Source organism: Phasianus colchicus, chromosome 13 (genome assembly GCF_987193195.1).
Source record: "Phasianus colchicus chromosome 13, bPhaCol1.hap1.1, whole genome shotgun sequence".
In the NCBI taxonomy this organism is placed as follows: Eukaryota; Metazoa; Chordata; class Aves; order Galliformes; family Phasianidae; genus Phasianus; species Phasianus colchicus.
Genome location: NC_143448.1, coordinates 2,948,789 through 2,963,748, shown reverse-complemented (window position 1 = coordinate 2,963,748; position 14,960 = coordinate 2,948,789). Strand labels below are relative to the sequence as shown.

General features: G+C 49.6%; 2 protein-coding genes across 6 annotated transcripts in view; both read left to right on the top strand.

The window, feature by feature from the left end:
* The first annotated feature begins 24 nt into the window (after positions 1-24).
* On the top strand, positions 25-7,725 carry CETP (cholesteryl ester transfer protein). Of its 2 annotated transcripts, XM_090149818.1 has the most exons (16): positions 25-2,316; positions 3,104-3,218; positions 3,492-3,626; positions 3,718-3,788; positions 3,945-4,032; positions 4,127-4,196; positions 4,296-4,356; positions 4,666-4,757; positions 4,924-5,103; positions 5,418-5,468; positions 5,732-5,899; positions 6,057-6,124; positions 6,242-6,284; positions 6,370-6,439; positions 6,785-6,870; positions 6,987-7,725. In XM_090149818.1, exons 1-16 carry the CDS (start codon positions 2,172-2,174, stop codon positions 7,059-7,061), a joined length of 1,518 nt encoding a protein of 505 aa, XP_090005944.1. In that variant the 5' UTR covers positions 25-2,171; the 3' UTR covers positions 7,062-7,725. The 2 variants fall into 2 exon arrangements, with proteins under 2 accessions (XP_090005944.1, XP_090005945.1); XM_090149819.1 differs by lacking the exon at positions 6,987-7,725 and having other exon boundaries at positions 6,611-6,865.
* A 63-nt stretch (positions 7,726-7,788) lies between these two features.
* The window catches only part of NLRC5 (NLR family CARD domain containing 5), a 38,659-nt gene continuing 31,487 nt past the window's right edge, over positions 7,789-14,960 (top strand). The window contains exons 1-4 of one of the 4 annotated variants that reach the window (XM_031615179.2): positions 7,791-8,172; positions 9,532-9,651; positions 11,664-11,854; positions 12,301-12,601. In XM_031615179.2, the coding sequence (XP_031471039.2) occupies positions 11,849-11,854; positions 12,301-12,601 (307 nt within the window). In that variant the 5' untranslated portion in view covers positions 7,791-8,172; positions 9,532-9,651; positions 11,664-11,848. Of the gene's footprint in view, positions 8,173-9,531; positions 9,652-11,663; positions 11,855-12,300; positions 12,602-14,960 lie in introns of all 4 variants that reach the window. The other 3 variants (XR_016470828.1, XM_090149814.1, XM_031615178.2) reach the window with 3 other exon arrangements.

The following is a 14,960-nucleotide window of genomic DNA, read 5'->3' as shown; positions in this document are numbered from 1 at the left end:
GTCAATTCAGGGTAAGTCTTAACAGCATCACCACCAACCCCTCAGTATGGGGGGGATAAGGAGCTCCAGTGGACAGCCTGGCCTTGTGCAGGGGACAGGCTGATGTCCCTGTGCTGCCCTCAGGGCTGGTTACTCCAGGGCAGTGATGTTTGATGTTTGTGGCACTGTTGTTGTAGGTGGAAACTGTCTGGCCCTTCCCTTCCTGCAGGAGGTCAATGCCCGGCAGTGCCCTATCCTCTCCTGCTGGCTGTGAAGGAGCTGGGAATGGCTGAGGGGTATTGGGGCAGAATGTGGCTCTGATGCTGTGCTGTTCTGTTTTTAGCCCCTTATTGAGGGCAACTTAGGAACAGGAGGGGGGAACTAACTCTTCCAAGAGTCTGGTAGTGATGGAACAAAGGGGAATAGTTTTATACTAACAGGAAATGTAGGTTAGATGTAAGAAATTATTCAGAGGTTGGTGAGGGCCTGGCATTGCTGCTGAGAGCTATGGGTGCCCCATACCCACAGCAGGGGTTGGAACTGTGGGCTGTAAGGTCCCTTCTGACCTCAGCCATTCTGTGATTCGCTCACAAGGACTGCTCTGAAAGTAAAGCCCCCTATTTTATTATATTGGCTCATGATGTCAGAGGTGGATGTTGGTGGTATGGCAATAGAAGTTGAACTTTCCCACTGATATTACATGTTGTGCAACAGATGGCACAGAGGGGCAGTCTGGCCAAATGGCACCTGATGTGGAAGTGCATATGAAGCAAAGCTGTCATAGAATTGTTAAGGGTGAAAGAGAGCTCAAAGATCGTGGAGTCCAGCAATCAAACCGTTCCCACAATTCCTGCTCCCAGCAAGGCTTCCTCACCAAGACTACTGCTTCTCTGCCCTAAAAATGAGAGAAGAAATCTTTGTTTCCCTGCGGAGAAACTATCCTAGAAACATCCCTCCTCCACTCAAAAAAGGTCCTTTTTGAGAGGCATAGCATAAGCTTCCATTGCTCACCGAAGCTGAAGCAGCCAGTGGTGGATCCTGGATGGCATCTTAAAGAATGCCAGGGAGACTTGTCACATTGGATGCTGCTGGGTGATGTCAGCCCCAGTGCTGAACCAGCCCTGACAAGCTACTAAACTATATCTCACAGCTCCTCGTCCAGATGCCTCTTGAAGCCATCAGGGAATGGGGCCATCATCCTCCTGGTGACATCAGGTAAACTCTCTGTGGCAAAGATGACACCCACTGTCATTTGTCAGTGCTTGCTGAACATTTATGGAGACGAAATAGTGGATGTGAGCACAATGAGGCAGAGAGACACTATGGAACAGTGGGTCTGCTGGTGCAGGTTATTATAAGCACAGCATGTGGGGTCTTGTTCATCACTGGTGAAAATGCACAGCTAATGGTGGTGACCATTGAAAAATAGTGTTTGGTAGCTGAGAGTTTGCTCTATCAAACAGTCTTAGTGTGCAGGTCACTGACCGGCAGTGCTCCTGCGGGTACTGGAGGCCGTTCACTTTCTCAACTCAGGAAGAAAACAAAGCTCAGGGCGGGGGCTGCCGGACGTGGGCTGCTGGAGGAGACGTGCTCACCTCTCCATCAGGGACAGCAGTGCCTTGCTCAGTGCTCTTGCAGCACCCTAAGTTCTCACCTTCACCCGTGAGACTGATGGCAAAGGGAGGTAGTTTGTGGGTCTTGCTGCTGAAGTAACTCAGTCCTGCAGCTTGATTTGTGATGGGTTGCAAGGTGCAGGGGTTGGTGGCATGCAGGGCAGGTGTGCACAAAGAGCGGGTCTGGATTTGGGTTTCTAACCTTTCATAAACAGAGATTTGCAGAGAAGTAGGAATACAAAGCTTAGAATGTGTGTGCAAGAAGCAAATGATGGACTGGCTGGAAGCAGTGCACAACACAGGCTGCTCCTTGCACTTTCTCCTACTCCCATTCCGCATCCCTCGTTCTCCTCCCACTGCAATGCAGTGCACCCTGAGTTACCATGGCCTTGGCAGCTGTGGGAGGAAGACAACATGCAACCAGACAGGGCTCAAGGAAACTATAGGAAGATTAGGAAATGTGTGATGAGTTTTGATAAGTGGAGGAAGCAGGTCACGTCCTGCTTGGAGGTATGAAAGCAGCCTTCTCCACACTCAAGAATCAGCTGCTCCTGTTGGCACGCACTGCTCCAGCCAGGGATGCTGTGGGCTGGAGGGATGAGGCTGGGGACGGCCAGGATCTTGCTGATGCTCATCCATGCAGCAGCAGCCTGTGAGTTTGGCCCAGTGCCGTACAGTGTCACTGGGATTGTCTGCAGGATGACCAAGCCCGCGGCGTTGCTGTGTAAGTGCTGCTGACTTATTTGGGGTTGTAGGTTGAACCGGGCACTTATACTGCCTGAGCTGAATAGGAATAGCTTCCCAGAGGAGCTAGAAGATGATATTCAGTCTTTCTCCTCAATATAAAGTTTTACCAGTGTTACGTGCTGGGGTGGAAGAACTGGAGAAAACGAGTGCTGGGTTTTCTTCCTTGCTGCATCACCTCCTGGGGCTGGTCTGCACGAGGGGGGAGACAGGGTGTCTCTGCTAGCATGGTTTGGGGTTTTATTGTGAGAGTTTGGGGGGCTCTGTGCATAGGGGAAGAATTAATGCTTCTGCAAAGGGCAATCACAGCCCCATCCCAGTCCCACTGAGGGTGGTACATGCAGAGAAGGATCCTGTGCTGAAGTAAGAGAAGGGATTTCTGGAGAGAAAAAAGTCCTGTACAGGGGAAGAAATACAGCTGAAGCTGGTATGGGCTGGATAGCTTTAGGAAAACAGCACAGAAGATTCAGGCTCTGACAGTGTTCTTTGGAAACTCAGTAGCTGTCAATGGTATGTGTAAGCAGCCTCAGAGCAAGGCACCCCTACAGCTTGTGCAGAGTGAGGACAAGCACAGCCTTGCCAAAATCGGTCCCAATGGTATGGTGCAGGTGAGCTGTGTGGTATTTTTCAGTGTTCACTCAGAAGCTGCTTCCTAGCCTAATGGAAATGCCTGGGGTGAAATGCCTCTGCAGGGCTACAATCCCAGGTGCAGGCTGACCTCGCAGCCAGGAGGTGGCACTTTGGTATCTTTGTTCTTCTACTGACAGTGAACCAGGAGACAGCACGGCTCATTCAAGCTGCGTTCAAGAATGCCAAATTCCCAAACATCACAGGGGAAAGATCCATGCGGCTCCTGGGCACGGTGGCTTACACGCTGGCCAAGTGAGTTCCGCTGCAATTCCACACCACGGGAACAGCACAACACTGGGAAGGGAGCTTTGACCCAGTGATTACTGGTGAAAGCAGGACTCCTGGTGTTACTCGTGGGACAGCTATCGGGGGGTGACAAAGGCAATGGTGCAAGCACAGGATGGATTTCCTGCTGTGGCTGTTGCTGAAGAAGAGCAGCGAAATGAAGCTGGGGTTCTTCCGAAACACCTTGCTCTGTGTTCCCAGCTTTGGGCTGGCCACGAACCGGGTTCTCATTGCTTTTAGCATCCAGGTCAGCGACTTGTCCATAGAGCAGAGTGAGGTGGAGCTCAAGGAAAATGATGCCATTGATATAGCCATCAAAAATGTGACAGCCTTCTTCAGAGGGACCCTGACTTATGGCTATGCAGGAGCCTGGTTGTAAGTACCTGAGGGCCGAGCAGCAACAGCCTTGTGGCTGGGGACAAGCTGCATGTGCTGGTGTGGAATGTCTTCTCTTCTGCCTCTACAGCCTGCAGCTCTTTCACTCAGTTGATTTTGAAATTGAATCTTCCATCGACCTCCAGATAAACATAAAACTGTGTAAGTATCAGCTGTTGGCCACAAGCCATGGGGAGCAGCAAGCTGGGCTGTGGGCATCCGATGGCATGCGGGGCTGGAGGTGCTCCCCACTGCCCTGCACACACAGATGGGGCACAGCTGTTCCCAGCTGTCAACTTTTCTCTTTCTTCTGTGTAGTATGCCAGGAGGAGCAGGTGGCTGCCGACGCCTCGGACTGCTACCTGTCCTTCCACAAGCTGATGCTGCACCTCCAAGGAGACAAGGAGTGAGTCTGTTCCCCTGCAGCCAGTGCCCCCCTGCTCAGCCACTGCTCCTGCTGTGGGGCCGCTGGCTGCCCCTAATTGCTCCCATCCCTGCAGGCCGGGCTGGCTGAAGCAGTTCTTCACCAATTTCATCTCCTTCACCTTGAAGTTTGTGCTCAAGAGAGAGGTATGCCTGCAAGATGATAGCCATGCATTTCAGTGGCAAGTAAAAGGAATCACAAGACAAGGTGGTGCTGACACTGAGGATGCTCCCTTCCTCTTGCAGGTGTGCAAAGAAATAAATCTCCTTGCCCAGGTGATGGCAAATTTTGTCCACGACATAGCAGGTAAGCACCTTTGGTTTTCTCCTTGTTGCTTTTACGTGCAGCTTTAATATTTGAGTCCCAGCAGGACTGCAACCACATCCATTAAAATAGTCCCTCAAAAACGTGCATAGGATCCCACCAAGAGCCAGCAGCACTGTTGGGGTCAGCACTAGCACTCAAAGCAGTGAGTCCCCTGTCCCATCCCAGTGTGTGTGTTCCTTTTACAGCTTCCAGGTCACCTTTTGCAGCAAGTCCTAGTGCTGCACGCTGCAAGCTCTGCTGCTGGTGGTGGTGTTTTCAATGTAAGGCTTTTGTGCTTTCTCCTGACAGAAAATTTTGTCCGAGATGAGGCCATTGGACTCGATATCTCCCTTGCATCAGATCCTTTAATTAAAGCAAATTACCTAGAATCACACCACAAGGTAAAGTAATTCGGGCTCCTCGGAAACCAAAGGTTTCCTGCCCATGGTGTTTGCTCTGAGTCCAGCAGCCCTTCCCCTCGCCACCACTGCCGGCAGACGAGCTGTTGACATTTTGTCCTGTCTCCCTGCTGCATGTCCTTGCCAACACAGTCGCTTTCCTTTCAAGGGCCTCGTCCTATACAAGAACTACTCTGATGTCCTCAGCGACTCTGTTTTCTCTCCATCGCTGCTGTCCGAATCCCGAATGCTGTACTTCTGGTTGTCTGAACACATCCTCAACTCTCTGGCTTCGGCGGCTTTCCTAGATGGGCGCCTGGTGCTGACCATCAGAGGGGAGAAGCTGCAGGTGACTTGCAGGGGTGGTTCCTCAGTATTACATGTGCACCTGGTCAGAAATTGGTACATTCATAACAAGTCCACACTAGCAAGTGGTGCTATCCCTTAGAGGGACACAGCATCAGTTGATAGGAAACTTGACTTCCGAGTTGTAAAGCGGTGTGCGATTTTTCTGTGGTTCTCAGAAGGGTGGTGGGTTTGGGAAGAACTGTGCCTTTGGCTGCAAGCCACAAGTGCATGTTCTGCCACATCCGGGCCAGCCTGGGGGTAGCTATTATCTCTTCTTTATTTTTTTAACAACCTGTTTCTGTTTTGTTTCTGAAGGCGCTGTTTGAATTTGAAGACACAGAGGCACAACAGAAGGCAGTGCATTTGGTAAACTTTGGTCCTACTCAGAGCATTTTGTGTCCTTCCCTGGACAACTTATGAGTTTTGGATCAGGCTGGTGGAGAAACCAGAGCCTGAAGGAGAGATTGTTGTTTTCAAGGATTTCTCCATTCTCCACGTTGACACAGATTCCTTGAAACCAGCAGAGCTGTTGGCCTCTTGTGATCTGGGGAATTAAACTGTATGGGAAGTGGGTATGAAATTGGGAAGTGGTATGACAAAAGCCTGGCTTCTGTTCCTTATTTGACCAGATTTTCCAAGGCAACTCCTACAATGATTCTGTGGCCAAGGTGTGGAGTCTAGCCCTTCCTGAGATCTCTCTCGAACCTGAAGGGACAGTTGTGAAGACGTTGGTAGCAGTGGAGATCAGCATCTTTCCCCTGGGAGAAGAGCCCTTGACAGTTCTATACATGGAGAAGGTCGGTTCTTGCATATCCTGACTGCCAAGACCTGATAATATCTGGAGGTGAAGCCAGAAAGCATTAAAGTCTGTATTATAGAAAGCAAACCAGAATGTGCAGATAAGAGCTCCCTGCTGTAAGGCAAGCGGAGTTACCTCTGTGCATCTCTGTGCAGGAAATCACGGTCACTATCCAAGCTGCCTATGTGGAAAAGAAACTCATTTTGCGCCCTCTGGATTCCAGGTGAGTACTGGAGTTCCTTAGGTATTCCACTGCTTCATTTAGCCCCCATCTGAAAGCAATACAGTGAAGATTTCTTCATCCCCTACTGCTGTTTTCTCCCTTTTTCCTTCCCTTCAGGATAGAGTTTAAAGTCTTTAACTGCACAGCTGATCCAAGCGGAGTAAGTCCTAAGCAAGTATTCTCTAGGCCATCTACTGCTAAACTACAACTTCAAAACCTTTCTGTATGAATTGTATGGCTTTCAGAATGACCAGCCCATAAGAAACTTCCTGCAGAAGATGATCTCAGCTGTTGGGATCTCAGAAGTGATTTCAAGTGAGTTTTCCCTTCAGGGAAGTGCCACAGTACTCTGTAAAGCACTTATCATCAGTTCTTCTATACCGATTTGCTGAATGAAGTATGCTGATACCTCCCACATCTTGGTAGTGGCAGGGGAAGAGGAGATGGAATTACACTTTTCACGTTGCTGATGTGAATTTCTGCTAGGTTCTGGGCAATGGATAAAGAGCCAGGCTGGGATAAGGGAAAGTGATTTCTGCCAGGCTGAAGGCTGCGGGGCACTGAGGCGAATTAGCTTTGGGCAAGATAAGGCCACAATACATGAGAGCAGCAAGCCAGGATGGCCATAACCATAACTGGGTGATTTTACTGATTCTATAGAGATCGAACCAGCTTTAACCTCACTGATGAACAGCAAAGGGCTTCATTTATTTGAGATTAAAAACCCTGAGATCATCACAAGAAAGGTAAGCAGAGTTCAGAAATACCTGGCTCTTAAAGCCTTTAATGGAAGTATGATAATCCCAACATAGCACATAATACTAATATAACACTTTTTTTTTTTTTTCCCCTGCGTTTTTAGCGATATCTTATTGTACAGCTTGACTTTAGCTTCCCCAATCATTTGCTGCTTAACTTCTTCAAGAAAACGTTTTAGAACCGGTCTCTTTGTACAAGCAGATTGGGTGTGAAACAAAATACAAGTTGGTTTGAATCAGCTTCTGCTGAGTTGTTTTATTTTCCTGAGAAGTGCTGCAGTTTCTGTGCAATTGCATCTCCACTGAGACTTTTCTTTGCAAAGACCTTGATACTTTTGTGCCAGGATCTTTAAAAGGGATCCCAAGGAGCCTGCAAGTAAGGGTTGAATTCTTGAAGGCTGTGGACGCTGGGTTAACACTGGGAGCTAACAGAAAGAGGCTTGGCCCATCTTTTGGCATCTCTCTTGTATGGCTGGAGACGTGAGTTTGGAGAGCAGTCCATGAACACACAGACCTTATGTCCTGGCTACACAAAGTGCTGTGTAAAGCTGCGGGCAAACTGTGCTCATGTTGTTGAGCAAACTTGACAAAAGTAATAAAAATGATAAGGAAGCCGAGGAGATTACGAGAGGAAGTGTAAGTATCTGTTCAGGCAGCAGGATCCTGTTCCTTCCCCCTTGTTTATCCGAAGGAGCTCAGCTCTTTTGCTATATTGGTTCACGCTTCCCTTTCCCATAAAAGGGAATTTCCATAAAATTTCCATAAAATTCCGTACGTTGCTCAGAAGTGCCAAATATAAGGATGTAGTGACGATCACATTAGCAAAGGCAGAGGGTGACGTTCTCCCCCACCAAGCGGGCTGCCCCATACTGGTGCGCAAGAGGAACCTCCTCCCTTTGCCAACTGCAGTTTGCTCCACGAAGGAGCGCTGGGCTCAACCGACACGGTGGGAGGCTGAGAGGTGCGATATTGCCTTGAAGCAGCCCCGGTACAACATTCAACCTCCGCTCTGGCGCCCAGAAGGGGAACCTCCCGTTTGCACGGCACCGCTTGCAACATGGCGGCGGGCGCTGAGGGGGCTCCGTTGCGCGGGAAAGCGGCAGGGCAGCGCCTCGCGGGCTCGGGCGGCTCCTGGCGCGGAGCCGGGCAGCGCAGCACGCAGCGCCCGCACCACGTGCTTTCCCGGCAAAGCGGTTCGCAGAGCCGCGGTTTCACTTTTGGAACAACCGCGGTGGGGCGGCGCTGAGCACCGACCGCGATGAGGGAGAACCGGGCCGGGACGACGCTGGGGTGAGTGCTGCGGGTGGGCGACCCGTGCCTCGGGAGGCTGCGGGGTCACCGTCCTCGTCCGTCCGTCTGTCCCTCCTGCGCGGGGCTGCGCGCTCTGTGCCGTGAGGCCGGAGGAGCTGCGCTTGGGACCTGCAGAAGGCTTCGGGCTGGTGGCGACCGGGAGCTGGTGGCCGTCGCCTGCCCTCAGCGCATGGCTGAGACCCCATTTTGGGGCTGTGCACTGTGGTGTGCGTATCCCCCCGTGACTTGGACCCCCTCGTCTCGTTGCGGTGCTGTGTGTGGCCAGAAAGCTGTGGGGCAGGTGGCCACCGAGCCCAGCACGGCCCTATGGAGGTCAGGTGATGGAAGTCTGGTGATCACTGTGCTGCCTTCCGTCACTCCCCGCTGTCCCGAATGGAGGTTTGAAGTGCTGCCGGGCACAGCTTTGCTCTCGAGGCCAAACTTCCTTCCCCGTGAGGGAAGCCGCATCGAGGTGGCTCATTCTGAAATTACCCACTACCTTCAACCTGAAGGGAGAAAGCAAACGGCAGATGCTGTGGCTTTCTGTGACCGAGGGGCTTCCAGGCACCGCTTTGCATTTGGAGCATTTGATCCCTTTGAGCCTCCATGCTGCCCTTCTGACACACCAGCAGCGTTTTGTGTGGGGATGGAGAGCAGCCCGTGGGGGTCAGCGCTGCCCCTCAGCCTCCCCACCTCCCCCACCTGCACTCCAGGCTGCCATACCCCCATCCACCCCTTTGTGGGTGTTGCTGGCTCTGGGTTTTGGCTTTACCTTTCTTTTTTTTCCAACGCGTGGACTTTGGAGCAGCCAGGTGTGCTGCATTGCTGGTTCTGGATCCTCTCTGCACACACAGTGCAATCTTTCCTCAGCCCATCCATTCCCACTCTGTTCTCACTTAAATCCGGTTCCTGCTCCAAAGGAAAGAAAGGTCACTTTTTTTCTCATAGATGCAACAGAAATAGTAAATCAGTATTTCCCTTTCTCCTAGCATAGTCAGGATTTTTGCATCTAAATAACATATTGCAAGAGCCTGAACCAAAAGAAGGAAAGAGGTTATTCTGGTCAAAATTTGCCCTCAGAACCATAGAATTGTTAAGGTTGGAAACGGCCTCTGTGGTCATTTAGTCCAGCCATCCACCTGCCAGCCCATCACCCACAAACCCGTTTCTTTGGAGCAGCCCCAGAATGCTTTCCTCCATCACCATCTGGCTATGGATTCCGGGAAAGGATAACTCCCCTGTATTGTTTTGGTTGGGTGTAGTGGCACATCTGATTTGCTTAATCACAGATGCGTTGACGCTGGGGGAATTCCTGGCTATTCTAACTTTCATTTTGCATTGTCTTTTGCTCTCTAAAAGTCCCAGAGAGCGCCGAACGGAAAGCAGTAAGTCGTGAATTCATGACAGAGGACGTTGTCTCCCTGCTCCCTTGTGCTGTAGCTTCTCCTGTGGCTTTTGCTGCTGCTGCTTCACTTCGGGGTGAGTTGCACACGCTCCAGGAGGTGGATTTACAACAGGTTTATAAGGGAGCTTCGTCCTTCTGTTCTATTTGTGGTGGCAAGGAAAGGTGTGTGAGCTGAGGTGGGGATGTGTGTTTCTGCACTGCGTTTCTGCCTTTGAAGAACAAGGCTTAAAGTTTTGATTCCCCTTCTCAGGTTGTTCTGATTGCACTTTATATAGAGCCCAGAGGCATTTCACTGCTTCCCATCGTTTCTGGTGGTTGGGCAGGTGCTGTGCTTTCGCTTTCAGTGTTGTTTTGTCCCTGAAATGGATCTTACATTAATTCGTGTGTCTGTTCTTTGCCTCAGTCATCACTGATGCTGAGGTCTGGTTAGTGTTATTATTTTCAGTATGGTCTTATTGAGTATTTAGTTCTCAACCAGCTGAGGAGTGAAGTCAGAGCGTTGCTGTCTGCAGAGCTCTGTGCAGGGAAAGGAAAACACAGATGATGACATTCAGTAGCACACTCTGCTCGTGCTGCTGGAATTGAAGTTGGCTGTGCAGTTAGTCTGCAGTTTGATTTGAGTGGCAGCTTATATTTGAATACTGGTTATTCCCAGTTTTCTTGCCATTTCCCCCAGAAACTTTTTTGTTCTTGTTAGGATAGTGAGTGCCAGGCACTGCGGGGGGATTTGTGCAATGGGATTTTACCTCCTTTTTGATGGACCCCAGAACTGCCTCACTTAGTGTGTAATGCTACCTGAAAGTGTGGTCTGGGGTGGGAACCTGGGTATGGTAGCTCTGCAGAAAAGATTCTGTTGTACAATATATGGTGGTACTGCACAATAGACAACTGGTGCCATAGTTCTCATTCGAAGAGTCAAAAATTAGTGACTTCTTGACAGATTCAGCAGCTCTTCCCAACTCAGTGTCAGCTACTGGAACCCTACTTACTGTAACCTTTAGAGCCCGACCTGTCAGCCTATTGTTCACCCACAGCGTTGTGTTTTGCCTGGCTGGATGGTGGACATTTTATCCAGAAGAACAGTGTGAGAAACAGCGTAAGGAACAAATGAGAAAACTATTCAGCCCAACGGGATTCCATCCAAATTATTTCACCTAAGAGGATGCTTCCGTTCAACAGTGTTACCAGCTTTTTGTCCTTATGCTGAGCTGGCCCCTGTCTTGCCCCCCAGTCCTGCTCTCACCTTCATAATTCAGACCTCCTAGGATACACTGGTGCTGGATTTTAGGCCATTCCCTCAAACCCAGCCTTTTGCATGCAGAAGGTAGAAGGAGAGTATTTGTTGTGGTGAAACACTGCAGTTGAACAGCTATGGGGAACCAAAGTCCAGTGCTAAACCATGTTGGCAGCTTGAAGCTGGAGCTCTTTCACTTGTTCTGTTTTCCCACACCAAACACATTAACATGCAGTAGTCTTGGACCCGGAGGGATCATCCACTCCAGGTACAAGACAGAGAATCAGTGGGGGGTTGTGTTTCTCAGACTTTTTGCAAGGTTGGTAATGGTAGTGATAGTTAGAACTGGTGTTAGACATTAGAGTAGGGCAGCAAGGTGCTAGGGACAGCCCAGTGGCATGCTCCTAATGCTGCCTTACCTGTGCTAGGGTTTTGCTGTGTTGGGAGATGTGTGGATGGTAATGAATCTCTTTCCTCATCCTTTCCTTGCAGTCAGAGTGGCTGGACACCAGTCAGGTTGAGTGAGATGAGCAGCTCAGGTCAGGCAGTGGCACCAGGGAAGCTATGAGTGCCTTGAAGTATTCTTGTAAAGCCTGTCTTCTTCATCTGTATCTCTCACTAGGCTGAGTCCTATGTTTTCATCACATCAGTGACAGATCCTCAGATGTCCAGATTTTGTGGTCACATCTGTTTTGAGCTGGAGATGATCCAGATATGGATGATTTCACAGCAGGAGAGCTCCACAGCTGACCCCAGGATCAAGGAGCTTCTAGATCTGTCACCCATGCAGCTGCCTGTACCTTTTCATGTCTGCTCTGCTCTTCATGTCTACTCTGTTCTTGTTTCTCCTAGGGATCCACACCGAGTGAGGATGCTACGTATAGGCATGCACCATGTGTTGGGGTGTTGCTGTGTGCTGAAACTCTGCCACTGGTAGACCACTTCTGTGGCAGGATATGGAGGAAAAAGCAACTTTATATTTGCATACGCTGCTGGATTGCACCTAGAACAACTGAAAGGACACTGACTACACAGAAATGCAGGTAGGAGAACATGTGTGCATGGCTTTGCTGGTGGAGGGAAGTGGGAGAGATTGGTAACATTGTACCAAAGCAGAAATGTGTTGATCGTCCCCACAAAATGAGTAGCAGGAATAGCACTGTGAGCCCTTGGAGTGGGAAATACCTTACTCTTAAGAGTGGTATTATATTTGGCAGACAGCCACTGCCTCAGTACAGCAGAGGAGCCTGGCTGCATCTGGAGAGCCTGACTCGTGTTGTTTGCTCTCATCCATGGCAGCACAACACAGCAGGCAAACACAGCAGTCTTTGCACCGCCTTGTGTCTGGGCTAGGATTTGCCACAATCCAGATAAGAAGTGCTAGGTGGACCAAGGGGGTAGAACAAATCCTGCTCAACAGCAGGACCGTGTGGGTGAGCATCTCTCGCTCCCATACCCATCGCTACCCTTTCTGCTTTCATCCCCCCAGCCCACACTCCAGAACGACGATCTCAACCTGGAAGCAGCTGTAGCAAGCATCCGCCCCCAGCTAGTGGAGTTCCTCAGCCACCGTCCCGACTGGCTGCTCGCTGCCTCCCAGCACTTCCTCCCTATGGCTGTCCTCAGCAGCTTGGCAGGTGTCACTGACCACAGAGAAAAAGTCTCTGTGCTCCTCGACCTGCTGGAGAAGGCTGGCCATGCCACCTGGAAACAGTTTGCACAGTGCCTCTGCATGGAGTGTGACCTGCCCCTGGAAATGGAGATACTGCTCATGAGTTCTGCAGGAGAAGGTAGGTAATAGGGGTGGACCAGCTTCCTCTGATTGCCCTCCAAACACAACCAGTGTCTTGGCTCTCTGAAGACACCGGAGCAGGCTAGACACAGATGCTGCCCAAACCCTTCATTATGCACTCAGTGTCTTGTCAGTGAGAAGTGACACTTCATGCTGCTCAGGCGGCTGCAACCAAGCCCAAGCCACCTGGTAAATGAGCTAACTTTCCTTCTGGTTCACCTCTTGCACCATAATCTCTGGAAGAAGAGCAAACATTTAAAAAATATTTATTGCCAGCAAACAACAGCAGTTCATGTTTTTGAGAAGTGCTTTTTCACCACAGCTGGTGTTGGTGGGCACTTTCTCACCTGAATCTGAAAATGAATGGGTTGCTAAAGCATTGCTAGCATCATCTTGTTTTGAATGCCCCTCTGCAGGCCAGGAGTGGACTGGGCTTTTGCAAATGGGATGTTTGAGCAGGGGAGAAGTCCATTAGAATGCAGTTCACGTAATATATTCCTCTTCTGTGTCCTTCTGCTGGGTGCTGGTGACCAGGTGGCTGTGGTTGCCCTTTCAACAACAATTGGCCTGATGTGAGATGGAGAATATTTGGATATTTGGCTTAGAAATATAAGTTGAGATTGAAGAAAAAATAGTTATAAAAGCTAAAACCGATTAAAAACACATGCTCCCTCTCCAATAAAGCTGAGATGAAATGTTTCGATATATGTGTAGAAAAAATAAAGAGCAACCCTTTTTTTCCATGGGTTTTTAACTGCTTGGTTTTGGTTTTCCTGATCCAGGAGGAAAAGAACTAGAAAAGCCTTAAAGTACTTGCAGAAAAAGGAAAGCACTTCCCCACATCCCTCATTTTTGCTTGGCAGCATTGACACAATGCCCTCTGGAGTGTAACCACTGCACTGTGTATGAGGGTGCAGGCACACACGGGGTGTGCACACTATTAAAACCTACAATACAAACCCAGCTGTGCTTATACCTTATTGTATTACTTAACTGGGACCTAACTTCCCCTCTGCTAGCATCCTGCATAGCAGGAAGTGATGAGATCTCAGCAGTATGTGTCTAACACCCTGCTTGCAATAACTTGCCATTACTTGCATCAGTCAACGGATGCAGCAGTTAGTGACCGACTTCAGCAGCTGTTACTTTTGCAGAAGAGAGAGATCAGTCAAGCAGCAGGGAACAAGGACTGATGTGGCCTTCACCTCAGGACTAAAACTGAAACAGATTTTCGCTTTTTAATGATGTGGAGTATCATAAAAGAAATGGTTTCTTTAGGTTTCAGGATTGGCTTATGCCGGTTAAACTGTGCTGTTACCATTTTAGCATCACTGCTCCTGCTTGAAGATGACTTGGTTTGGTTTTGCTCTAGTGTGATTTTAAGGACAGCCTGTGCATGGCTGTGTGATGGCTGGGGCTGTCCCAGTCGGGGCTGAAGATGGCACTGAGGAGGACACTGGATCTCTCTTCAGAGTACCAAAGTGGTCTTTAGCTAGGGAAGATGAACTGTTAGATTGCCTCAGCTGAACTGACTCTTGGGAAAATGTGTTTCTGACTGTACAGTGAACCAGACTGGGACCAGACTGGGTGCTTTGTTTTATGTGGCACACAGGGCAAAAGTCAGCACATTAAAGATCTTGAATGGATTTTGTGGGAGGCTGTGGCATGGCCGCATTTGCAGCCTTGTTCTTCATTGCTTTGTGCTGATGCTAAAGGTAGAAATACCAGAGCACTGGCCTGCATTTCCAGCTGGAGATGGCAACAAAGGGAACTTGTGTGTGAAGGCGTCCCATCTGGTTTTGGGGAGCCATCCTTTGGGACTTCATCTGGACTGGTAGTATGCAGACTCATGCTTGGTACAAGCAGGATCTCCCTCTGAAGTTTAGTGACTGTATTCTGTGGGGATGCCAGTGCTGCATGGGAGCTCCTGCATCTCCAGCTGCCTCCTTCACTGCACAGCACTGTGCTGCCATGCAGTGAGTGAGAGGAGGTCCTTGCATGGGCTGCCAACTGACTGCTGAGTTTCATCACAGAAACAGCTCCCGTGCAGAAGCAGGGAAGAACGGAGCTTCTCTTTTTGGCTGCACTGTGGTTTTAGATTAGTCAAAGCTGCTCGTGCTCTGACTTTGCATGTGTCATACTGAAAAGCTGTTTCACACCTTGAAAACAGAGGTTAACTGTGTTTTTGAGCAAGCTGAGGGGAGATCAGATGGGATACCAGAAACCTGGCTGTGTTGCATCAACCCTTATACAGAGCCTTGTTAATATGTCGCTGTCTGTGTTGTGAGCTACTTGCTCTTTCATTTGATCTGATCAGTTTTCAAGAGCAGAATGATGGCAATAACTTTCTAATTTCC

What these genes read in the sequence shown, in the direction of transcription:
- CETP (XM_090149818.1), top strand. Translation starts at nt 2,172, where the DNA reads ATGCTGTGGGCTGGAGGGATGAGGCTGGGGACGGCCAGGATCTTGCTG. An exon ending in GGCTATGCAGGAGCCTGGTT is followed by an intron (nt 3,627 to 3,717) that starts GTAAGTACCTGA and finishes CTGCCTCTACAG; the next exon opens with CCTGCAGCTCTTTCACTCAG. An exon ending in GATCTCAGAAGTGATTTCAA is followed by an intron (nt 6,440 to 6,784) that starts GTGAGTTTTCCC and finishes CTGATTCTATAG; the next exon opens with AGATCGAACCAGCTTTAACC.